This window comes from Heterobasidion irregulare, assembly GCF_000320585.1.
Source record: "Heterobasidion irregulare TC 32-1 unplaced genomic scaffold scaffold_08, whole genome shotgun sequence".
Taxonomy (NCBI): domain Eukaryota; kingdom Fungi; phylum Basidiomycota; class Agaricomycetes; order Russulales; family Bondarzewiaceae; genus Heterobasidion; species Heterobasidion irregulare.
In genome coordinates, this window is record NW_009258204.1 from 2,021,766 (window position 1) to 2,045,857 (window position 24,092).

The 24,092-nt window shown below is 48.2% G+C and overlaps 9 protein-coding genes across 9 annotated transcripts; 4 read left to right on the plus strand and 5 right to left on the minus strand.

Annotated features, from left to right (window-relative positions):
- Positions 1 to 336: 336 nt before the first annotated feature.
- Positions 337 to 1,494, minus strand: HETIRDRAFT_324194 (uncharacterized protein; the record flags this gene model as incomplete). The annotated part of the gene is made up of 2 exons (XM_009551245.1): positions 337 to 1,100; positions 1,164 to 1,494. 2 exons carry the CDS (start codon positions 1,492 to 1,494, stop codon positions 337 to 339), a joined length of 1,095 nt encoding a protein of 364 aa, XP_009549540.1.
- Positions 1,495 to 2,227: 733 nt separating this feature from the next.
- On the plus strand, positions 2,228 to 2,616 carry HETIRDRAFT_453742 (uncharacterized protein; the record flags this gene model as incomplete). The annotated part of the gene is made up of 2 exons (XM_009551246.1): positions 2,228 to 2,458; positions 2,524 to 2,616. 2 exons carry the CDS (start codon positions 2,228 to 2,230, stop codon positions 2,614 to 2,616), a joined length of 324 nt encoding a protein of 107 aa, XP_009549541.1.
- A 6,224-nt stretch (positions 2,617 to 8,840) lies between these two features.
- HETIRDRAFT_453743 (uncharacterized protein) lies at positions 8,841 to 9,509 on the minus strand (the record flags this gene model as incomplete). The annotated part of the gene is made up of 1 exon (XM_009551247.1): positions 8,841 to 9,509. The coding sequence occupies one exon, from the start codon at positions 9,507 to 9,509 to the stop codon at positions 8,841 to 8,843; it is 669 nt and encodes a 222-aa protein (XP_009549542.1).
- Positions 9,510 to 9,580: 71 nt separating this feature from the next.
- Positions 9,581 to 9,799, plus strand: HETIRDRAFT_323633 (uncharacterized protein; the record flags this gene model as incomplete). Its single annotated transcript, XM_009551248.1, has 1 exon — positions 9,581 to 9,799. A coding segment is annotated over one exon (219 nt), but the record flags the coding sequence as incomplete, so codon positions are not given.
- A 338-nt stretch (positions 9,800 to 10,137) lies between these two features.
- On the minus strand, positions 10,138 to 10,530 carry HETIRDRAFT_323283 (uncharacterized protein; the record flags this gene model as incomplete). The annotated part of the gene is made up of 1 exon (XM_009551249.1): positions 10,138 to 10,530. A coding segment is annotated over one exon (393 nt), but the record flags the coding sequence as incomplete, so codon positions are not given.
- Positions 10,531 to 10,844: 314 nt separating this feature from the next.
- On the minus strand, positions 10,845 to 11,066 carry HETIRDRAFT_324734 (uncharacterized protein; the record flags this gene model as incomplete). Its single annotated transcript, XM_009551250.1, has 1 exon — positions 10,845 to 11,066. A coding segment is annotated over one exon (222 nt), but the record flags the coding sequence as incomplete, so codon positions are not given.
- A 388-nt stretch (positions 11,067 to 11,454) lies between these two features.
- On the plus strand, positions 11,455 to 12,919 carry HETIRDRAFT_117829 (uncharacterized protein; the record flags this gene model as incomplete). The annotated part of the gene is made up of 7 exons (XM_009551251.1): positions 11,455 to 11,551; positions 11,664 to 11,913; positions 11,986 to 12,170; positions 12,398 to 12,443; positions 12,546 to 12,716; positions 12,806 to 12,842; positions 12,896 to 12,919. Coding segments are annotated over 7 exons (810 nt in total), but the record flags the coding sequence as incomplete, so codon positions are not given.
- Positions 12,920 to 15,911: 2,992 nt separating this feature from the next.
- On the minus strand, positions 15,912 to 16,571 carry HETIRDRAFT_104564 (uncharacterized protein; the record flags this gene model as incomplete). The annotated part of the gene is made up of 1 exon (XM_009551252.1): positions 15,912 to 16,571. The coding sequence occupies one exon, from the start codon at positions 16,569 to 16,571 to the stop codon at positions 15,912 to 15,914; it is 660 nt and encodes a 219-aa protein (XP_009549547.1).
- Positions 16,572 to 19,848: 3,277 nt separating this feature from the next.
- On the plus strand, positions 19,849 to 23,833 carry HETIRDRAFT_172871 (uncharacterized protein; the record flags this gene model as incomplete). The annotated part of the gene is made up of 9 exons (XM_009551253.1): positions 19,849 to 20,082; positions 20,138 to 20,295; positions 20,357 to 20,436; positions 20,492 to 20,544; positions 20,598 to 20,638; positions 20,694 to 20,861; positions 20,912 to 21,112; positions 21,165 to 21,386; positions 21,442 to 23,833. The coding sequence occupies 9 exons, from the start codon at positions 19,849 to 19,851 to the stop codon at positions 23,831 to 23,833; spliced, it is 3,549 nt and encodes a 1,182-aa protein (XP_009549548.1).
- Positions 23,834 to 24,092: the final 259 nt, after the last annotated feature.

Consider the following 24,092-nt stretch of genomic DNA (forward strand, 5'->3'; position numbering starts at 1 on the left):
GTGGTCAGCCCTGCAATGAACGGCCGGTGGCGATCGGCGCATGCGAGACCCAGACATGGCTTCCCGCCTCGCGCCCCCACTCAGTTCTAGAAGGGAACACGATTTGGCAGAGGGACGAACATGCGCTTGCCCACGCGGCGCATAGCCGGCGCTCCTCCTCTTCCGCCGTGCCCGCCGCCCCGATGCCGCTGCCATCCACGGCATGAGTAGGCGACAGGTCGAGCCTGCGGAGGGTGTGGAACGCGCCGAGGACGGGGGTGAGCGCGGCGAGGAGCCTCTGGCGGGGCGCACATGGGAAAATGCAGAATGGGGGTTACGGCTCGTGATCGGACGGGGTCAGGGGGGGTGGGGGGTGGGGGTGGGACTTACGATGCCCGAGAGCGCGAAGTGCAAGGTGTGCCGCAGGGCAAGGCGCACGCGGAGATGCTCGACGTGCGGGAGGTACCGCGAGACGTCGCGCAGGAGCGGGGGCGTCACCGAGACGCCGCCGAGGTCGAGCACACGCAGCGGGGCGCTTGCGTGTGCCAGGCGGGCGAGGTCCGCGCTCGAGACGCCCCCGTTACTGTTGTTCCCACTGCTTCTGCTGCCTGTGCCGCAGGTATCGAGTAGTGCGAGGCCTTGTACCGGCCGACCTGGGAGGAGGGCAACAGCAGCGCCGATGGGGCCGCGAAAGGCACGAAGCTCCGAGAGAGCATCAGGCGGGAGTGATAGCGGCGGTGCGGAGGGGTCGGTGTCGGCAAGGTGGAGGTGTAAGAGATGAGGATTCACAAGGAGGATGGGCGAGGGATCTCCGAGACCTCCGATGGTAAGGCGGCGGAGCGCTGGGAGCGCCGGCGGCGGAGAGGGGAAAAGGTTGGCGAGGTCGGACGATGAGAGGAGCGAGGAGACCGGGAGGAGGAGTGAGAGGGAGGCGAGGGAGGCGAGTGTGGGTAGCAAGGCATGCGTGATATGCTGAGTGAGGAGGAGGATAGAGGTGGGGTGATGGGAGGAAGCAGACGCGGAGGTATACCAACGAAGGTGGAGGCGCCTGACGTAGAGGGAGAGGTGTGGGCGGTTGGCGAGGGTTTCGCAGCAGCGCAGCGTGCGCGGAGGAACATAAGCTGATGCAGAGGCAGGGTCCACGGAGGGTGGTGAAATAGGCGCGGATGGAGACTTGGGGGAACGCGGCGGGAACGAGCGGGGAATGGCCTCGGAGATGACGATGGACTCATAAAGGACGCGCTCGGCGACGGCGTGCCAGCGCCGCGACACAAGGACGACCTGCGCTAGGGCTTCGGGGGAAAGGTAGCCAAGGATTGCGCTGAGGGTCTCGTTCGGAAGCCAGATGCCCGCGGTCGGGGGAGAGGGGGGCGATGGGGACGACAAGTGCGCGGGTGTGTGGTCTGTTCCCGGACGCGTGGGCGACGTCGCGGAGAGCGCTGCACGGGCTGCGAGAAAGGGATCGCTCGCGGAGGAGATTGGGTCGGCGAAGGTGGCGACGCAAGTGCGAGACATGGGAAGCGCGGCGGTGGGAGACCATCCGCCGCGTCGACGTCTGTCTTAAGCCAGCATTCATCATCCGGGTCGATTACGGCTGGCGGCGACTGATGCGGCGGACTAATTGCGGAATATTTGCCTCGCCCGTTCCCATGCGCTCGCGTTCAGCCAGCGCGCGCGCCCAGCGAGCGGGGCACTCACCGTATGTATGTAACCACCCCGACCTGGCTGGCTTCTGTCCATGGAGAAATCACAGACGACGCTGGGAACCGTCGCCAGAAGGACACACAGATTATAGCCAGGCCTAAGCCAGGCCACTGCCAGGCCTCGCACGCCGTCCACGCCCATTGAATGCTCGACCTATGTCCTCGGAACGCCAACGGTAAGTTTGGCTCGATAGGTGGGTCATGGGACTCTGCCATTCCTCCGTGCTGTGTACTGCCGAACAACTAAACACTCTCTTACTGGCATATTTTTGCATCGCAGCTATGGCCCGTCTGTCCCGGCCTTCGAAGCACAACAAACCGTATGCTTCGCGAAGAGAAGCATAACCGCCGTGTTCCCCGCGTGTAGTACGGCCGTCGCCAGACTCTCAACGCTGAAGAAAAATACATATCGGCAGTTGGCAAGACTATACGCAGCACTCTGGAATCTTCTGTCGGGACATAGGTCAGCTCGACACTTATCTGGAAACCGTGTATGGTGCACGCAGCAGGCGCGGCAATAAACGCAGGCACCCAAATATCGCCCAATGTCCGTAGCGGAACCCACGCATGCCCCAGAGGTCGCCCTCATGCCCGAGTCAAAGATCCTCGGGCCCTTCGCACATTACGACATTGTCCCGATCGACACTGCCTCTCCCAGCTTCCAGACTTCCAAAGCCATCTATCAAAAGGCCAAAAGCAAAGCAGTCGACCACCTGGGTGGGGTAATTCCCGCGCACGTTCTTCAGACTAGAAGCACGCCGAACCCCATCGACACGGTCTGTATTAATAGCTATGGCACGCACTGCGAGGAGCCACTCAATCGCATCCTGCTCTGTCTTAGCCGAAGACCAGCTGGGCAAGGAGTTTCTCCGTGATGAGTCAGGTGCAGGGACCGGTACCCGCGAACTCTGCCGTCTTTGAATGTGAACGTTAACCCTTGTTGACCAGCCAGTGCCACACGAGGTCGCACGGGACCAACGCATAGGCCGTTGCTACACAGGCCTATGTATACCGTCGAACAATCGAACCCTAATAGAGCCTCGAAGTCGAACGGCAGGCGAAGAAGACGCACCGATATGGCACGTTCGACGGCTGAAGCATATTATATGTGCGAACTCGATGCTTATCGCTGTTATCTGTCCTGATTGCCTCCTATAGAGTAGAAAAATAGCGACTCGATGAATTCAAGGCGTTGATACAGCACATTAATGCCTCAGATGACGGAATGGCAAGGCCCGCTCACCTTCCTACAGCACGACTGCATTCCCGGAACACAGTGCCGTGGCATGCCGCAGACCCTGGGATTCAGATGCTCGTGGCTCCGTTCCGCTGACCCCCTTTCGCCTCGGCCAACGGACGAAGTGAGGATGCCAGGAACGGCAGATTGGGGCAAGAGTGCCTGAGGAGAACGCGTTCCGTTTGCACCCTGACGATTGAGCAAGGCTATAGCGGGTGTGAGAGCCAACGATTCAATGGTTGGCGGGCATCCGCGTCGTCCCTATCGCACGTACGTATAGGAGCAGCGGGTGCGCGGGTGCGCGGAACTGAATTGAAATCTGGTCACGAGCAAATCAACAGCGTAAGGTCACAGGTCCAAAGGAGCGAATCGGAGAAGGCATATTTTCCGACAACAGGAAAGGCAGGGGGTGGTCATCCAAACATAACAAGGAACCCGATATGCGATCGGGTTCGCGAGCAATGCAAAATCAGAGGAGATCATGTAGCTGAAACAAATAGAACGAATGAGGATCCACGAGGATGCGAGCTGCAGATCAGCCCGATATCGTGGTATGAGTGACTCGCCTCTTAATGTTTTTTTTTTCCTGTTGCAAGATCCATGCCTCAGAAAATCAGATAGCGATCGTGGATCGGCGTATTTCAGCGCAGCAGACCTCATCAGCGCGCTCGAGATTATTGCTAGCCCAGAACATATTCCATATAGGTCTTTGGTGTCCTGTGTTCTTAAGAAGATGGGTGCATGAGCAAGATGCATCTGGGAAATCACTCTCTTGTATTATGCTCTAATTAGTTCTATTTATGCATAATTAAGAATGATTAGGATTAGAGATTATCTGCTTACCCCCCCTTTAAACCTGTTCTAATTAGACATAATCTTCCTAAATTAGGAATTATTAGGATTAATTATAACTTGAAATTTCGGAATAATAATAATAAATCAAGCATCATAGTTCTCATAGCCTTTTTATAGATTCATGTTTATTAGAGCACTAGTTGAATACCTAAACACAGAATATACCTTACAACAAACTTGCCTTTTGCCTAAGTTAAACCAACAACCTATTAAACCATTGGATTTATTATGTATTCTGCAATCACATAGGGAGGGTCCCTAGGCTATCTGAATAGTAATGGTCCAATGAATGAAGAGTATTGCTCTTTGCTGTGCCTGAGCAAGGAAGAACTCATCATGATTGATCTTATCTTTGAAGAGATGTAGAAGATGCTTCTCAATGACATTATGATGATCATTGTCAACAGGGACATCTTCTCTGATCCAACAGATTACTTCCTGAAGGGTTCTAGGAAAGGACTTGATAGGCAGAAAGTCCATGATACATGGTAGCATAATGAGAGCAAGTAAGGCTTTGAGGTGGTGATGAGCATGGGTGTTCCCTAGGCACCAATACCCCACTTTTTGCAGCTTTTCAGTATTCTTTGACTATTTGGCATACTTAGGACTAACCGATCCCAATCCATTCAGCGATCTCAGCCATTTGTCAGGTGCCAACTTTCCATTTAGACCTCTGCACAGTCGTTCAGAGCTGTTCACAGTCATCTTATACATCTATCATCATTCTCAACATTAGGGGCTCTTCACAGACTGTCGTGGCCAATTGCTAATCAGTTTGGTATGCTTTACATGGTCGGCACATTTGGTTAGCTTCGGTGTCCCAAATCAGAGGCAGCCAAACACTTTGTTGGCTCAGAACAGATCTGTCTTTCTAATTATCATTGTCCTTATGCCTTCCGTTGATCTATCCTTTGTTATCTTTAGAGCTCCCAAGTTTCTAAAATGGTTTACCCATGTGGCATGTGGTTCTTATCTCCAGGTCCATGTAGACTCACCTTGGCAATCTCTCCACTTATTTAGGCTTTAGAATTATTGCTTCTTATTTGGTAGTGTTTGCAACATTACTCCCTTATCTTCTTTACCTTTGATCGCTCTTGGCATGCATTTCTGATTGCTCTATGTCTCTGCCGATCTCCCTATCTTGTACCTGTTCGGGCTTACTATAAAAGGGCACCTATGGCCTCACAATATAGGAGCTTTGGCTTCCCTCTCATTTCAATTCTATTTGTGTACTTGTGCCCATAAGACTTTGAGCTATTGCATTCCAACCCTTGTTTGCATTTTGCCCCTTTGTTTGTGTTGTTGTGTTCAATTGCAACCCTCTGTCAGAGCCCTTATTGTCTTGCTCTCTTCTTCTCATCTAGTTTGTCATCCTCTGCCAGTATCTAGTGTGGCCTTGTACCCATTCCCTCCCCTTTGCATCCCAATTGAATCCCGATCAAACACTGACTAACCAACTGACTGGCCTACCAACTAACTGACCTACCAACCAACCAACCAACCAACCAACCAACCAACCAACCAACCAACCAACCAACCAACCAACCAACTGACCAACCAACTGACCAACCAAATATTTTGATTTTAGAGTTGTTTGTTTGCTATACTCTGAACACTTTCAGTATGCTCCCTTGTTGGTTGTTGCATGGCTTATAGTTTCTTGCATACTAGAACCTGCTCTTGCCTACCGGCACTTGTAGGGGTGTTTCTTAGGTGTATTTCACACTCAAAGGCATTACTAGTGTATCAGTGGGTCCAGTGCTTTGTCAGACTAAGTATGATACTTTGGATCTGGCAGAGTTTGCAATGCATGAGCTAGGAAGGTAGCCAAATGCTAGGCACAGTGCAGAGATTGAGTTGTATACAAAGTAAATGAGCCAAGCTTCTCAGAAGCTTATCTTGGCTATTTATATGTATACACTATTTAGGGCTAGATCCAAATCTAGTCTGTGCTTCTAAATGCTAAGTAAGCTACATCTAGAAAACCACCCCCTTGTATTAAGCTCTAATTAGCTATAATTAATGCTCTACTATACTAAATTATGAAAGATTGGATTAGACATTTTTAGCTTACCCCCCCTCTAAACCTGTTCTAATTAGACATAATTTTCCTAAATCAAGAATTATTAGGATGGATTATAACTTAAAATTTTGGAATGATAATAATAAATCAAGCATCATAGTTCTCATAGCTTTCTTATAAAGTCATATCTATTAGAGCACTAGTTCAATACCTAAACACAGAATATACCTTATAACAAACTTGCCTTCTGCCAGAGTTGAACCAACAACCTTATATATGCAAGCACCCGGGACAAATGCTCTAAGCCACTAAGCCACAAGGTCTAATATACAAACTTGGTAATCTAAATAAGTAGATATAATATAGGCAACCTCAACATCTTAAATTTTATTCAATATTCATCTTTTCTCTATCTAATAAATAAACAGGTCAATAAATGCCCAAAAAGTTAGGTCTTTCAGGATTTAGTTTAAACACCAGCTAAAAAATAATAAACTAATGGAAAATAAATAATATACTTTATATAGGGTAAAAAAAAATTATAGCACTTACACAATTTGGATTTAGAATGTGTAAAACTATGATTGAGTGTGATATTCAATGGGACTCTACTAGTATAGACAATGCTACCTGAATTTGCAAATTTGATCAAAAACATGATTATAAATAATCAAGATCCAATAAGAGAGAGGGGTTTTCCAAATAGCCACTAGTGAAATGGAGGGTGGGGACAAGGGTATATATATGGCATGCCTATATATAAATAAGCACAAGATTGTTGGACATGATCTTAATATGCTTAGTGCACATATTTCCTATATGGTAGGCAAATATATCATTCTGGCATTACATACTAACATGACTGTCTTTTCTATAGCCCAATAGTTAGAGAAAAACAATGAGTTTGAGCATCTTCTATATAACAAGGCAATAGACAGTGTAGATGGCACTGAGAATTGTAATATCAATAGTGGTAATGATCATGTGCTGCACAAGACAGTATTAACCACTGCACTGATAGACAAGGTCTGCAAGGCTGCATGTAGCACATCCCTAAGCCCAACCTACATGTTGTGTCCTATAATGACCAGTAGTAGGCATTGGCTAACAATGACAACTTCAATGATCTTGTGTGCAAGGCCAAGGTACTGAGGTCTTCATAGTCTCTTATAACAGCTGCCAAGCTGCTAACAAAGTGGCTAGGGGCATCAATGCACATTTCTCTCTTTCTATGTTCCTTTTAAAGGCAGCTAGAAAGTCAGCAAAAGAGCTACAAGATCATGGTGCAAGCATATATAAAGAAGAGTAATGTGCTGAAATAGTATAAAATGTGCCATATCTTTACCTTCTCACTAATAGAGCAGTAGTACTTACTATTTCCTACTGCTAATTAAAGACTTCTTAGTATAGAATTAGTGCTAATATCATGAAATTAGAAACCAATCCAATGCTCACAATGTGTTGCTCCCAATTAGGAAATTAGACACTTTTAGATGCTATTAACACTTTTAGATACTTTTAGACACTATTAGATATAATCCAGAGCTAATACAAGGAGGTGGTTTTCTAGATGTAAATGATCAAGATATGTTATCCATGATCTGTAATGTATCTTAATATAGTAATCATATCAAATGTCTGTTTGCATCAGTAAGCATTGAGTCTCAATCATGATCAATATAAGTAAATGTTTGAGCCAAAGCTTGTGAATGAATCATATACTATAAGTGTTCATGCATAAGCATGTTAATAAGCACTAAAAACTTTGTTAGTGTGAATCCCACTCATAAGTGTACCACATAACTGATCCTCTAGATCCCATGTAAAGCACATGTTAGGACATGGTTCTAGCACTACCCTCCTTCTTTACACAAGTCTTCAATGTTTGACACAAGATGTGATCATAGAGAATAGTTCTCTGGGGTGCTCTTTATTGAAGATAGTAATGAAATGCATTGTGTTATAAACTGCTCATTTGATAGCCCCAAGAGTAGGAGGTTCTTCCCTAAGTTGCTTATAGAGGAAAAGTGGAACAATGGTCTTAACTGTACATGTAGCACAGGAGCCAAAGGTGTATTGCAGCAATGGCAACATCTGGAAAACCACTTCCTTGTATTAGCTCCGGATTATATCTAATAGTGTCTAAAAGTATCTAAAAGTGTTAATAGCATCTAAAAGTGTCTAATTTCCTAATTGGGAGCAACATATTGTGAGCATTGGATTGGTTTCTAATTTCATGATATTAGCACTAATTCTATACTAAGAAGTCTTTAATTAGCAGTAGGAAATAGTAAGTACTACTGCTCTATTAGTGAGAAGGTAAAGATATGGCACATTCTATACTATTTCAGCACATTACTCTTCTTCATATATGCCTATACCATTATCTTGTAGCTCTTTTGCTGACTTTCTAGCTGTCATGAACGGCTGTTCGAGACAAGGAGATCCTAGGCCACACACAATACTAAGGGGTTTAGAAGGAGTCGAGGGACTAATCCTAATGCCTTGGAATCAGAGGAGACTGTGTGAACAGCAGTCCTTAGATTGGACAGAAGTGGATAGCCTAAGGCTTCCACCCTGTGCCGCAGTATCTATAAATATGTACAAACAGGAGCATGGACCAAGTATCAATGGAGCGGGAACTCGAGGTATGGTTGGGAGAAAGGTCTTACAAGTCCTTATCGAGAAGGTGGGAAAAGTAGGTAAGCATAAGTGAGGCGTTTCATAACATTACCCCCCCCTCTAGGCCGTCAGTGCCAGAGACGGTAAGTAGTAGTCCAGGAAAAACATAAGCAATATGTGTAAACCGAGTCATACAAAATAATACTTAGGGCACAGATTCTTGCTGCCCACTGTCGAGTCATGACGCGATAGCTCTTGAGTATGGACATCATGATACCCCACCTCGTTACTAACCATGCGGGGACTGCGTTCTAGAGCCGAGTCCCTCGTCTCATCATGGCAGTGGGTACCGGCCCAACGGATTCAAACCGTCATTTGCCCCGGCAGTTTTACATTGTACCGGATGTCAGCATCTCATTCTCTAAGCACCTTGAGGGCGGAGGACGATGGGTTGGGTGTTGGATTCACTGGAGTCATATTCGATGAAGGGGAGGGGAGGTCGAGTTCGGGTAGAGGAGCGGATTACTCCCAGTCGCGTGGGTATAACGTGGTAGCGGGGTGAAATCTGCGCGAATCTATAGATATCCCTTCCCCTGCCGCGTTCCATGGGATAAGCCCCCAGCATTGGGCGAAGCGGTGCTCCATTTGAGGTCGAAGACGAGGCACGAGATACCACAGCCGTGGTAGGCATGTGATATTTGGTGATGGGAGTGATGTTGTCAGCGGGATGAAAGGAGTCTTGGAGGTGTGGAGTTTGGTTCAAACCCATAAGTCTTCTTTTGCCCGCATTAATATGGGCGATGAGTGTTCCTTCCCAAATCTGCAAAGCCCTTTGTGCATGTCGGACAAAGCTCCTTTCCTCTTCCAAAATTTCCAACGCCCTTTGTACCTCCGGTCGTGTGGGTCCTGACACAAACTCAGTGTTTGGTGTTCCTTTGATGAGTCCCATCATATAGGCAACGGGAGTTGTTAGGTACGTCTCTCTATCGGGAAATATGATCCCTTCGCCCTGTGTGCGGATAAGGGGTGGTGGAGAGGGAGAGCGGGAAGGTGAGGGTCTGTCGAAGTCTTCTATGAGTAGTCTGATCATCTCGTCTTCTCATCGTTTGTTCTCGTCCAGTCCCGCCAGATAATTGCTGAACCCTTCTTCTGCTTCCCGCTGATGAGCATGCACCCGTGCTAGGGTCCGAGGGAGGTATTCGGGAAGCTTTGGGGAGATACCGAACAGCGCTAGACAAGTACCGAAGACACCGACTTTTACCGAACACAGTCGGTCCCTACCTGACCGACGACAAGCCACCGAAGGACGTTCGGCAGCACTTGGGTCAGTTCGCCCACACTTCACGTACTTACCATGATCACATAGGAGTGTTACAATAAGTGTTTACGAGATCGGAGCCAGTATTCCATATTGGCCGATGTCCTCCGTGAGTCGGTCAGTCCTTATTGCTTATCTTCCCGACTTCCACATGGTTGGTCAAACACGATCTTGCACCATTTCTTGGCTACCCTGGTTGTACGATACCTCTTCTTTATTTTTCATTGGTTCTCCAACGCCTGTTCCGTTGATACGCTAGAGGTGGCTCTAAGTGCCGAGCACAACACCAAAATAACCTCTAATGCAAGGGGGTGCTGGAGCTAGTATCTAATACACAAGGAATTGTTAGTGATGACTTTAGAAATCGATGGCGTACTGAGGAGCAACGGGGAGTATGAGATTATAGCGCCCGAACGGTTTCGGGACTGCGCCGAACACCGACCGAACGTTCGGTCGGTCGTGTCGGGGATTCGGTCGGTAACGAGAAGGTAGTGTCGCGACCGACAACTACGTGCTTCAAGAGCCACACGGGACTCTGACAATATACGAGGGAGGATGGGGGTACGAGCGAAGAGATGAGTACGAACGCGAATGAGGCCGAACGACGAGGATGACAAGTTTTCGGGAGTCGATGAAGACAATTTCGATGGTTGAGACGAGTGCGAATGAGCTCTGAACTGTGGGGTGCGAAAGCTGGTTTATTCCAGAGTTGTATGTAGGTTTTTATAGTAAACAGCGCCCCTAAGTAAAATATCGAACCCGAAATGAGAGTAGATGTCGAATGGGCGCCAAGCCCCAGCGATCAGAGAAGATAAGAAGGTAGGTGAGATGTCCATATGGGTTCCGAAGGTGATAAGGTAAAAGGTAATCAGTGATGTCGAAATCCCGAACGTTCGGGATCCGTCGCCCGAGCGTAGGTAGCAGGAACAGGCGTTGGAGAGCCAATGAAAAATAAAGAAGAGGTGTTGTACGACTGGGGTGGCCAAGCAATGGTGCAAGATCGCGTTTGACCGACCATGCGGAAGTCAGGAAGATAAGCGATAAGGACCGACCGACTCACGGAGGACATCGGCCGATACGGAATACTGGCTCCGATCTCGTAAACACTTATCGTAACACTCCTATGCGGTCATGGTAAGTACGTGAAGTGTGGGCAAACTGACCCAAGTGCTGCCGGACGTCCTTCGGTGGCTTGTCGTCGGTCAGGTAGGGACCGATCGTGTTCGGTAAAAGTCGGCATCTTCGGTACTTGTCGAGCGCTGTTCGGTATCTCCCCAAAGCTTCCCGAAGACCTCCCTCGGACCCTAGCGCGGGTGCATGCTCATCACCGTCTACCTACACTCGGGCGATGGATCCCGAACGTTCGGGATTTCGCCATCGCTGATTAACTTTTACCTTGTCACCTTCGGAACCCATATGGACATCTCACCTACCTTCTTATCTTCTCTGATTGCTAAGGCTTGGCGCCCATTTGACATCTACTCTCATTTCTTGTTTAATATTTTACTTAGAGGCTCTGTTTACTATAAAAACCTACATACACCTCTGGAATAAACCAGCTTTCGCACCCCACAGTTCAGAGCTCATTCGCACCCGTCTCAACCATCGAAATCGTCTTCGTCGACTTCCAAAAACTTGTCATCCTTGTTGTTCGGCCTTATTCGCGTTCATACTTGTCTCTTTGCTCGTACCCCCGTCCTCCCTCGTATATTGTCAGAGTCCCGTGTGGTTCTTGAAGCACGTAGTTGTCGGTCGCGACACTACCTTCTCGTTACCGACTGCATCGCCGACACAACCGACCGAACATTCGGTCGGTGTTCGGCGCAGTCCCGAAACCGTTCGGGCGCTATAATCTCACACTCCCCGATCACTTCTCAGTACGCCTTCAATTTCCAAAGTCACCACTTACAATTCCTTGTGTATCAGATACTAGCTCCAGCACCCCTGCATTAGAGGTTGTTTTAGTGTTGTGTTCGGCACTTAGAGCTACCTCTAGCGTATCAGCGGCGTGCATACAAGCCAGCCTGAGTGACACCGTGAGGGAGCCATCGACGAAAAGGCACAAGGGGACTGGAAAGGTGGCCAAAGAGGAGGATTTCTGGTCAAAAATTGACCAGTGGTTTGTAAGCAAGGTGCAGCTCTGGGGAAACAACTACAAGGATCCCAGATGGGGGAAGTGAGTCTGTCGTATGCTACATGCAGGTCTTACTATTGTGTTGATGAGCTAAACTGATGATCCAACCTACAGATACATCACCGAAACAGTTCAGCTAAACCTTTGCATATTCCAAGAAGGACCTGGTACACTGATGCAGCACCTGCCCAATAGGCTGCGATTGTTCCATGTCAAGGAGCATTCAAGAGGTGTTGCAGGACCTAGCCGCGGTGTCACACCCCATGCCGTGGCTGCCTCTCCTGGTGTAGGGCCTTTGAGTATATTAAATACAATCATATAGAATACCATTCCTATACACTTTCCTGCTGTAGTATTGTGAAGGAATGCTCTCAAGAATGCCAGTATTTCAGTGGTCCATAAGGGGAGGGCAATGTGACGAGTGTGACAAAGGGTGATGGCGCCTCGCAGGCACCATCAGTGCATCAGCCCTTGTCTTTTTCCTCATGCATCTCCTGCCCTATGCAATTTGTCTGCATGTGTCTAGGCTCTGACACCCAATACCAATACTTCTGGACTGCCAATGTGGACTGGTACTTGGCTTGAGCTGAATCTTGGGGCTTGCTGTGGACACAATCTAGAAAATTCTCGGCTGCTGGGATCTGACTGACGGCTCTTGATTGCTATGCTCGCAGCTTGGTGACTTGGGGTGTTCTATCTGCATGTCAACCTTGGGCTTTTGCAAGATCCGCAGGGAGTGTGAAAGACGGGCTGTACCATCTCACATTTTGTTTCACAGGTGTTGCCATGCATGGGGTTGGGAGTGATTGTGACTTGGGAGGCGGACCAGGTTTTATAGCATGTCGGTGAGTGGTGTTTCTTATCCCTATGCCCAGCAAAGTTTCTGGACTGATGAACAGTTCACTAGTACTGTTATATAGGTATTATTGATAAGATCGTATGAGAACATCTATCGGCGCCGTCCTTGCGCGGTAAGTAAATTTTGCACGTGTAGTAATTGGTGGTGCAATGCTAATTGTGGAAGATTGGTGGAGACTATGAGTTCTAGGATTCTGTAAGTCAGGAAGGTCGGGGTGGTTGACGATGCCAGCAAGGAGGTCCTCATGTAGTATCACAACAATGTCTGTCGATAGAGAAATATAATTTTATAGGCAATTTTTATCACACGATTAAATTAAATGATATGAATAAGAGGATATAACCCGATTGGGATTTATCTATGACGAGGGCCTAGATGGGCTGGTTTGATTCTGAGATGGCAAAGCTGAAATGATGCTGATCAATCTCAGAATAATGCTGAGGTAGTGCGATATGGAATGATTTCAGAACTGATGGTTTGTTGTGGTGTCAGCATTTTCCGGGTATCTTGCTATGGATCTCAAACTCAGCTTTTTCCTGAGTAATCCCCTGGGGGTGTAGACCTCACATGACCACCTGCTGGAACCCAAAGCTAGCAGTCTCAACCACTACACCAGAAAATCTAATAATCATCTGGAAGATACTTGCAATATGTAGAGCTCTTATAGACTTGGAGCAATTTTTTTTCACAAGTCAGACTAGCTCTTATACAACTCAAACCCTCTAAATCTTTGCTTTTTGGACATTGATGGGAGTGACATGGCCCTAAAATGGCTCATTTAAATAAGACATTATTTGTTCATGCCTACAGGGTCTTGTCCATATGAAAGGTATCTCAAAAGCAAAGATTGAGAGGGTCTGAGTTATGCAAGGGCCAGCCTAACTTGTCCAAAAAAACTGCTTCAAGTTAATAGGAGCTCTATATATTGCAGGTACCTCCTAGATAATTATAAGGCCTACTAATATAGTAGTTGAAACTGTTTTATTCATTGAATTTATCATTGGCACTTGCAAAGCTTGCTCAAGTGACCTTATTGCTCCTTGCATAACACTTGGAAAATGAAGATATAGCAGATGAAGCTTGCTATAAGGTCTGATGCTTGCTGCAAGCTAGAAACACTTACAGGTCCTTATGGAGAATAAATAAGGAAAAGTAGCTTATAGAAATAATGTAAGTGTCTACAAGTGATGTAAGTACTATAGTCATATTTGCCTATTTACAAATGACCACTGATTCAGAATGAATAGAAATAGAGTATGTCAATTCATATTGTCCGCTGTCCAGTCATTAGTGGATGCCATTGATCCATTAAGACATATTTCTACATTTGTAGGGTAATGCAAAATCCTTAATAGAGTTGAGTTGATAGCTCACTATGTACCAATAGTTATGCAATCTCGCACAAATGGACAATGCACTCTGGGAACAGATGAATGTGTTCAATTCTGGCAGAGTACCGACGTCATGCAAATGACTAGAGGACCGCCCAACATTGCACAGCGAGCTGCACATTTCTAGCTTAACGAATCCATAATTAGTGATCTGACTATAGATATTTCAAGGACCCCACTGAAAAAAGGGCTGCATGGTAGACAAGCATACCGTACCTATCTTGCAAATCGGTCTGATGTGTGCGTTCAATTTCGAATTTGTCAAATATATGGGTTCATGATTCTCGTTCAGCATGATGGTGTGCTGCGCCTACCTGAGCGACACTTACCGCACTGCATTCCCCAAAATTCCGTCTCAATGCCGCGCGTCTCGCAGAGCCGAAAGACGGTATATTGATGGCTCAGACGGATAAGTAGGGATGAGGGACATTGGGCACAGCATTTGAGAGTTCGACAGAAGCGCTTACAGCTAGTCAAGGTTCAGATCAGGACTATCAGCGGTTTGATCTCTTTCATAGCACGATGCTTACTGTGATGGCTGTCAAACTTCAAACAAGATCAGCTAAGCATGGTTGTGCCGTCGCAACGCGACAGGTGGGAAGCTAGTCCTCTGAGACTGAGGCGCGGACTCCAACTCGACGTCGCGGTGAACGCGCGTCTATGCGCGTGCCAGTACCTCTCTCGGTGATGCTCAACGAGTGTTACCGTTTATACCGCCTGATTCTGCGCCCTCGACGAATGTAAGAAGACTGTTTCAGAAAGAAAGCGAGCGGCTCAAGGCTGGGATGGCGCAGGCGAGCACTAGGAACACCTCTTTTGCAACTATCTCGCGGCGATCGACCTTCATCGTTTTGAAGAGACTTAATCGGTGCCCTTATCTTCTGCACTCCTTTTGCTTTGTTCATTCGATGTCTTGTCTTGTCTGTTCTCATATCCTTATCCGTTCAGTAGGTTTGCATCTCATCGCGTCTTGGTGCGCGTCGCACCCGTGGTCCTAGTATCGTCATTCAATTGGGAATCTGCTAGCCGCAAAGCTCGAGCGGATATCCCTGATTAGTACCGTCGCGTCCTCGCCAGATGAAGCCCGGCCTTTTCCTATGCCCCTTGACTCGAGCGGTTTGTATCTGGCATTCGAAGACAGGTACGTATCTAGGGCAGTCTTTGCACGGCACCTAGGCTACCTTATGATTTTCAAATTTCAACTCAGAAGTGGCGAATTCAGCGCTCGCGGCAAAATACATGTTGTTGTCGCCCTAATCACATTGTCGCCTGACAAAACGGTCCTATGAGTCAATAGTGAACGCCTGCGTCATTCATGCAATGTAACGACGTATCGATCTTCTTGAATCATGTACTGCGAAGGTGTTCTTATTACAGCCAAGTACTCGATGTAACAAGTAAAAAAGAGGTAGAAGAACGGGCCACGTGGTTGAGAGTTCAGCCTCTGGGGCCTGGACAAGTCATTATAACAACGATGAGCAACGCCTCTAAGAAGAGACCGAGACAATCTGAAAGTATTAATGGAAATAGTAAGATGGTGAGAAGATAGATTGATTGAGAAGATAGCGTAGAATTGAAGAATCTGATCAGTCTCCTAAACGTAGCAACATTTGCGATTCCCCGCTGACCTCCGGTAAAACCTAATGGGAAGAGATATGCGAGTTCTAGTCCTTATCGTCACTGGAAGATGGCCTTCTACCTGTATCATGGTAGTCCTAGCTAGAAGCAAACCGTGATAATGAGTAAAGACCCGCCAACTCGGTCCAATGGAACGGTGCACACCCACAGTATTAAACCCAACCCTCGAAATCATCCTTGAGTTTGGCCCACTCGCATTTCCCAATTAATGATCCACGTTCATCCGCCCGCTCTTCATATCGTTGACTCGGAAACCGGTCACTTAAAGCATCGAAGACCAATCCGGCATACCAAAATCCTTGGTAGTCGTTCTCGTGGGGAGGATGCTTCTCAGAAGCGAATTCGAGGATATTGAGAAGATCCTCGTCCGTCGGGTGCTGTGAAAAATCGAGGCGAGACAGAAGAATGGGGCGCTGCTCGCCCCGCTCCTGGCTGACGAACTGCATGTAGTTTTGGTCGGGGGGAGGAATTGAAATGCGTTCCCTAGCGAGAATGGAGGAAGGGAAGGAAGGGCTTTTGAAACCGGGAGCAATCAGGAAATCTGGGTAAGCGACGCGATCGATGAAGAGGACAGTGGGGTGTTTCTTGAGTCCGGTGCGGATGGGATGTTTGAGGTGGATGGCTAGGAATTCGTTACTGAAGCGGCCAGTGCACTTGAAGTGCTCAACTTTTGTGACGATAGCCGGAGGAGCGTCATTGAGACGCCTCTTGATCATGTCAATCCAAAGTGTGACATCGAGACCTCGCACGCCCCTGGTAATGATGGTATGCTCGGGATAACGATCCCAATCGCCATTTTTTTGAGTGGACATCGAGGGCATCTAAAGGGAGACTGATGGATGGACGGAGGGCTGGTTGGTGCCCTTGCAGTCACAGTGCAGCTCAATTTAAGCAAGGAGGCGAGAGAGATGTAGTGGGCGCTTCGATGTCGGAAATCCTCGGTCGTGAGGAGCTGTTGGGGGTTGAATTTAGTCCGCTGTTGGAGCGTCAACGCTTTAGGCCAATACACCTCTCGCATGGAGAGATTGCATCGCCGCACAGAAAGGATCTACATGCGACAATTCACAAGATCTTGAACCGTATGTAGGTGTTCGCAACTTCATCAGGTGGAAGAGACAGGCGCCTGGCGTGCTTGACGTCGATGTGTAATATTCGTAAAGCCATGATGTGGAAAGGCAATACCATCCGATCGCTCGGATGATCCCACTTCCCGAACCCCCGCGGTATACCCGCGACCCTGTACGGACTCACATCATCCCCTATCGACGAAAACGAACAAAAACAAGCCGCAGCGCCGCGACGATACAGAACAGAGTATGTCAATGTCATGTCCATCACAAGAAAGAGGGTGTATGAGTGAAGTGGGCGCGCCTTCTAAAGGCAATGATCACGAAGCGCCTTCTAAAGGCAATGATCACGAAGCGCCTTCTGAGGCGCCTGTCACTCCACGGTATTTCCCGGCAAATTTTCAGACGTTGTTCGGGTCCATGCCGACATTCCGCTTTAGTCCATATGCCCAGTGAGACAAAGGATTGATAATTTAGAGATATAAGACTCTATGACGGCAAGAGCATTCAAAGCTTACTTACGAAAGTGATCAACGTTCAACGCTGTCCCCATGCTTTGGTTGATCTAAGTCCACGCGTGGAGCTTGGGAGAGTCGAAACTCAGAGTGTCGTTCAACAAGTCTCCGGATAAAATAGAGTCCAAGACACGTAGAACTGATATTCGGCGGAAATTGAAGGATAACCGCCAAAGCTGCTGCTGTTGGGAAACCTGTCCGCGGGCGCAGGGCCCCACATGAGTAGATGTACGATCTTTAGCGCTGGACCTTTGATAGGAAAAACACCCATGGGACTTGGCATACTAAGACTGTATGATACGTGCCATTTTTGACCTGGAGATATCCTTCCGTAACCCTGGAAAAACATGCCTCTACATTTAAATTCTCGATGATGCTGTTTGAGAATTTTGAGGCAGCAATGGAATCACATGACTGCGACGACTTGTGAAGACTTTTGTCTGTGTCCTAGAGCTTACATGCTCAGTTCTTGTCAAAGGAAAGGCATGCAAATGAGAGGTAGCGGAGCAAGAGCAAGAGCGTATTTCGAGGAATAGGGTCAAAGGATACTATTCTCTGGCTCGACAGGAGACACCTGGGAACACAATGCACGTACCCAAAGACAAAGATACGTACATTGCATCTCCTGTCGCGTCATATCGCGGATGCGCCGCCCACGTTGTCTCCTGATTGTCCTCTTGATGTCCGCATTCCACGCAGCCGGCTGTCCATGTTGACAGAGCCGATACGGGATCAGTAACTGTAGACTGCTCGGTGTAGGCGTCGGTAACGTGATATGAGGAGCGGAATGAGGCGGTACATGAGCTCAATAGGCGGCGTGATAGAGGCAGAAACAGAATAAACCTTTGCGGTGTGCACCGGTCTGCGGGTTCCCATCCATTTCCACTCGTGGAGGGCGTCAACAAGAGAATAGCATGAAAACAAGTCGGGTTCGTCGTAATGTATATTCGAGCTCTTCAAATTGAACAAGCTGCCATAGAAAAATGAAGACCATATACCGTAAATGCGGCGTGTATTGCATTTGACTTCGTCACTTCGTTGTCGACTTCGCCCGAGCTCGCCAGAGTCATTATAAGCCTTTGCAAGCACGTTGATCGCGAGTTTGTCAGACAGTCACTTTCTCACGTAGTACGTACTTCAAGCCTGCGGATGTTGCCGTCCTCATTGACAGTGATATTCAGATTGACCACCTCGGATCCAAAAAATTGTATACACTTGAACGCCCATCGCTCGAAATGACAGGACCACACAGAGATTTACGGCGCCAAGGTATGTGTTCATGCATCAGCCACTCGAGGCCCCTTCTCCCTCCGATAAGCTCAATGATTTGCGATGTATTTGGACTCGGAACTTCGTTCCTCTGTTTCAGGTACATGTGGTTCTGGGGACAGCAACGAGATGTAGGGACATTCCGACGTGCTGCTTTTGGGCCTTAATAATCGGAGACATATCTGGACAAGAGCACCGGGACTATAAACAGGTATGGCACGTCCATCCACCTGTTCGCTTTCGTATAAGTCGTTAACAGGTTCTGGACAGCAGTGTTCAGTGTACGCTTCGGGAGTCAGTCCTTTACACACGCAAATAATGAGCGCGCAGGTGTCAAAACCAGCCCCCATGTAGCCTTATGGAGCTCGAAATCCGCGAGGCCATCCTAGGCCATCCCGCAAATGTATATCACACGCAGAACCACCCACAAACGCACCATGTATGCTACAAGCCTCATGTTGCTTCATTCTGCGACGGAACCTATCATGCCCATTCATAAATCTCTCCCGCATTGCACCATGATACATATTCAAACTCTGCCGGCCATCTTCTATTTGAAGACAGGCGTGCTTGCAGCTGCATGGTCTCCGCATGTCCACCAGGCTATATCTCGAGCGATCTCGCATCGGAGTCTACATTCTTCCGTCCCTAAATGCCGTGCCGTTTCCGAGGCGATCGAGATCAGGGCCTGGGGCGTATGCACTACTTATCCATTGAGGAGTATACCTCCTCGGCGCCACGGAACCCCCGAATAATATGATGAGTGCTCTGCCTCTCAACCAGAATGTGTCGCTGTAGCAGAAGTGGTCGTATCGAAGAAATGGCGCTCAAGAAGAAGGATTCAACATCGCTAGGGTTGGGCAGCGTTCATTTTTTTTTTTGCCTGGCCTCCTGACCGATTAACACGCTTCCTGTTTGCTAGGAGAGAGTTGATGGGAGCGATATACTGCCACCTTAGCTCAGTGACGGATCTCGGTGAAAGTTATGTTATGCTATGGTGGCTAACATTGCTATTACAGGCCGTGGAACGAGATGAATTCGGATGATCGGTGTGAGGGCATGTGATGGGTTCAGGAAACTCACGTGGGGCATCTAGGCTTGCGAAATGACTTTGCGATTAATCTAGGGAGCCTACTTAACACAAGTTTGACTGTGCGTCTTCTTGCCCACTCCTGGCATTCAAACACCACACAAATCTCTCACAGATCTTACTATTTTCTCTCACTGTCTACAGTCCCATGGAAGTCCAGACCCCGACTGATGAGACCGGCTCCGTTCTGTGCGTCTCTGCTTTCGACTCGTCATGTCAAAGTGCCCATCCAATGTTCGCTAGTGATAGCATGCCTCGGCTGGGTATAGGCGCAGAGAACGAATCAGAGCACGCAGTTAAATATCCATCTTGCACATGTCATAAAACGGGACGAAACCTCGTCGTTTGCATTGACGGAACTTCGAATCATTTCGCTCAAAAGGTACTTATCTCATGGGTCCATATACTTGTTTACGCATCAAACGCCGTGCCGCTAGAACACCAATGTGATGGAGATGTACCAGAATCTCGTCAAAGACGATAGCCAGGTGGCATGTTATATCAACGGCACTAGAACATTCACAAGGCTATCATGGATGTCATTGAGTTTCTGGAAGCAGATTTTGTCCCACACGGCTGATCTCGCTTTCGCTTGGTGAGCAGACGTCACTCCTCTTTTCTAGTCAAGTTTGGTGTTGAGATTGGATTGTCTTGAGGAAATTCAAAGGCACCATTATCAGCGCGTATCATTGGCTCTCGGAAAATTACACCGAAGGAGACCGGATTTTTCTATTCGGTGATTATATGAACTGCGACATGTAGCACTTTCGTGCTGATTGTATGCCCCACAGGTTTCTCTAGAGGAGCTTACGAAGTTCGCGCTTTATCTGCAATGATCGACAAGGTGGAGTTCTACGGTCCAGTTTACCTCACCGTTTAAGCGACAATCTTGATCAGGTTGGGCTCGTGCACAAAGGCGATCGCGACCAAATTCCTCTGTGCGTGCATGCTGATCAACTTTCCTCTTCATCACTCGACTGACTTCCACGATAGCGCATACAAGCTGTATACAAGATCAAAGAAACAAGACCTACAATCGAGTACTATGAACGACGATTCTGAGAAAGTACAATGGAAGCCGGGAGCGACACCACCAGATTCTGCAGATAGCTTCAAGAGGATTTTTGCGAAGAAGGTGACGGTACATTTTGTGGGCGCCTGGTATGCATCGTTCGTATCTGTATTTTCTGCTATCTCAGTGACATTCCAAGGGAAACAGTGTCGTCTATTGGGGCAATCCGACGCAAAACCGTGCCCGGTACGACCGATAGTATGAACGTCTGCTTTTTTCGACACGCTCTCGCACTTGACGAGCGTCGAGTTAAATATCTTTCGACTCCTTCAGAGGCGGATAAGCACGACACATCCAAACATACAAAAGAAGTTTGGTTCGATGGAACTCATTGCGACCTGTAAGTCTATCAACGTTATACGCCGTATAGTTCGGATCTCAGCTGTCAATAGAGGAGGCAAACACAACAAAGGCACTACTATGGAACTCGGCAAGCCGCCTTTGCTGTGGATGTGCCGAGAAGCACAATCTGCCGGGCTTCGTCTGTCGAATACGGACGCGAGATTGGACTGGAGCCCACATGACTCTGTTTGTAAATCCTCTACCGAAGGTGCTTTCCGTGATATGTCTATGAAGAGGTTGTCGCGCAAGGTCGTGCGCAGTACGACAGCTTTGTAAGTCTCGCCAGTCTCATCTATCAGAAATCACTTCTTAAAACTCCATTTATAGCATTACCCGTAGCGTTGGACGACAAATACAGCTTGGACAAAAGATACATCCAACAGTATTCTTTCCCTCTGAATCGTACAAGCTAGGCGTTCTCCCTCTGGCACTAAGAAAAAGCGTCAATCCAACTCCATGCCTAGGCGAATACTCACAATCAGATTCCATTGCACAATGGTCACCATGGATGGACATGGATTTCCATGATATCGCACGAGCAATCATCAAGCATTTCGAGGGTTTGCCCACTAACCCTGTTTTGGGAGCGCGAGCTTTGAAACAATTGATATCAATTGGTGCGTGGAAATACACGCTCGTATTATTATATGCTCTTAGAGTCCATTGGATCGATCCAGACGAAGGAGTTTCTGCTCTCCGCGAGATACCAGAAGCAACTGATTCTTTGTTATTTGCCTGGGAGAATTTGTGCGAGAAGGATTTCGAAATAGCCCGAGACTCCATTCAAGACGCGCTGGGAAAGACAGCAAAGATTGTTGACGATTTCAGTCGCTACGCAGCTCAAACATCCGGTGTAACGTCCACTGCGATTTCTCCGGACGGGACACTCATCGTCTCAGGGTCGATGGATCACTCTGTTAGAACATGGGATGCAATCACTAACCATCTTATAGCGTCTTTCGAAAGGCACAGTGCTCCAGTCACCTCCGTTGCCTTTTCGTATGACGGGGCGAAAATCGTTTCTGGTTCCTGGGATCAGACAATAATTATCTGGGACGTCGCTAGCGCCGAAATCACTGGGAAACCGTTGAAAGGACACACGAACCGTGTCACTTGTGTCGCTTTTTCACCAGATGCGAAATTCGTTGGTTCAGCTTCCGTGGATCAAACGATACGTTTGTGGGATACACAAACAGGAAAAATTACAATAATTCTCAAACAACCCTACTCTATCAATTCCTTCGCATTTTCGCCAGATGGGAATCGCCTTGTTTCGGGCTCTTTAGATCGAACGATCCGAATCTGGAATGTAAAGACTGGTCGCCCTACTGACCAAATGTTCTCAGGACACACAGGCTTCGTTACTTGTGTCGCATTCTCGCCTGATGGACAGCGTATCGTGTCAGGATCTGTGGACCAGACCATACGGGTCTGGGATGCGGTGTCCGGATTTCCCAGAACCTCACTGCAAGGGCATGCCGGCACCATCACGTCGGTAGCTTTTTCGCCTGACGAGAGACACATCGTGTCCGGTTCTTCGGATCGAACTGTTCGAGTTTGGGAGATAGATGCTGGCGTAGCCATCGGCGATCCCTTCAAGGGGCATAATGGATACGTCACATCCGTCATGTTTACACCCGGCGAGAGACATCTCGTGTCCAGCAGTCTGGATGGAACTATCAAATTCTGGCGAGCCTACCCTTTCATAGGACACCAAGATAGCGTCAATTGCATCGCATTCTCGCCAGATGGAAGACGCATCGTTACGGGCTCGGGCGATAAGACAATTAGGATTTGGGATGCAGAGACTGGGGACGCCATCGGAAAGGCATTGCAAGGGCACACCAACGCGATCTACTCGATCGCATTTTCTCCAAACGGAAAGCGTATCGTCTCGGGCTCAGGTTCTGTCGACAGAACGATGCCTGGGGTCGATAGGACGATCCGCGTCTGGGACATGACGACAGGCGAGGTTGTTGGGAAGCCATTCGGGGGGCACCGAGATGACGTGAACTGCGTCGCATATTCGCCAGACGCGAAGTACGTCGTTTCGGGCGCAGGAGACAGAACGATTCGGTTCTGGAATGCAAGGACTGGCGAAGGTATTGGAAAGCCGCTGCACGGGCACCGAAGCGGTGTCTTCTCCATCGCATATACACCAGACGGAAAACGTATCTTTTCGGCATCTTGGGACGGAGCTATCTTGGCATGGGATGCAGCTGGCGCTGCGGCCGGTGGAGTCGTATGCAAACCCTTTATCGGACGCGCACGACTCGCTTCGTGTATTGCCTACTCTCCTGACGGTGCGCGCGCTGTTTCGGGCTCCGAGGACGGAACCCTACGACTCTGGGATACTGAGCGTGGCGAGGCTATCGGTGAGGCTTGGCAAGGACATCGAGAACCTGTCTCCTGCGTTGCATTTTCCGCAGACGGCACGCGCTTTGTTTCAGGATCCGAAGATCAAACAGTCCGAGAGTGGGATACATCGACTGGAGAAGGGATTGGACAGCCATTGGAGAGTCACGGTATGGCCGTCTTCTCAATTGCGATTTCGCCAGATGGAAAACGAATGGTGTCGGGTTCTAAAGATGGTTTCATCAATGTTTGGGTCAGGGAAGAGGGGGAGAGCACTGGCACATTGTCCGCGAGGTGGCAGCCTCATTCTCCTTGTGTCGAATCCATCGACACGGCATCTCAGAAATCCTTGAAACATAATTGACCATGCAGGTTGTCAATAACCTGTATTCAGTATATGAAGTACGAGGTTAGGACTTTCAAACCTCTCATCTGCATAAATAACTGAAACCGATTCAATCCTACCTCTAGTATAGTGTATATGCGTTCTCGTTCGTCCACCCACCGTGTCTGTACCCTCGCCTTTCCTTGACTCTCGTCATCTGGTGTAGTGACGTAGTCTGAGTCCCTGACACTGTGATATCACTCATTCCTCCGGTATAGGGAGAGATGTAAAAGACATT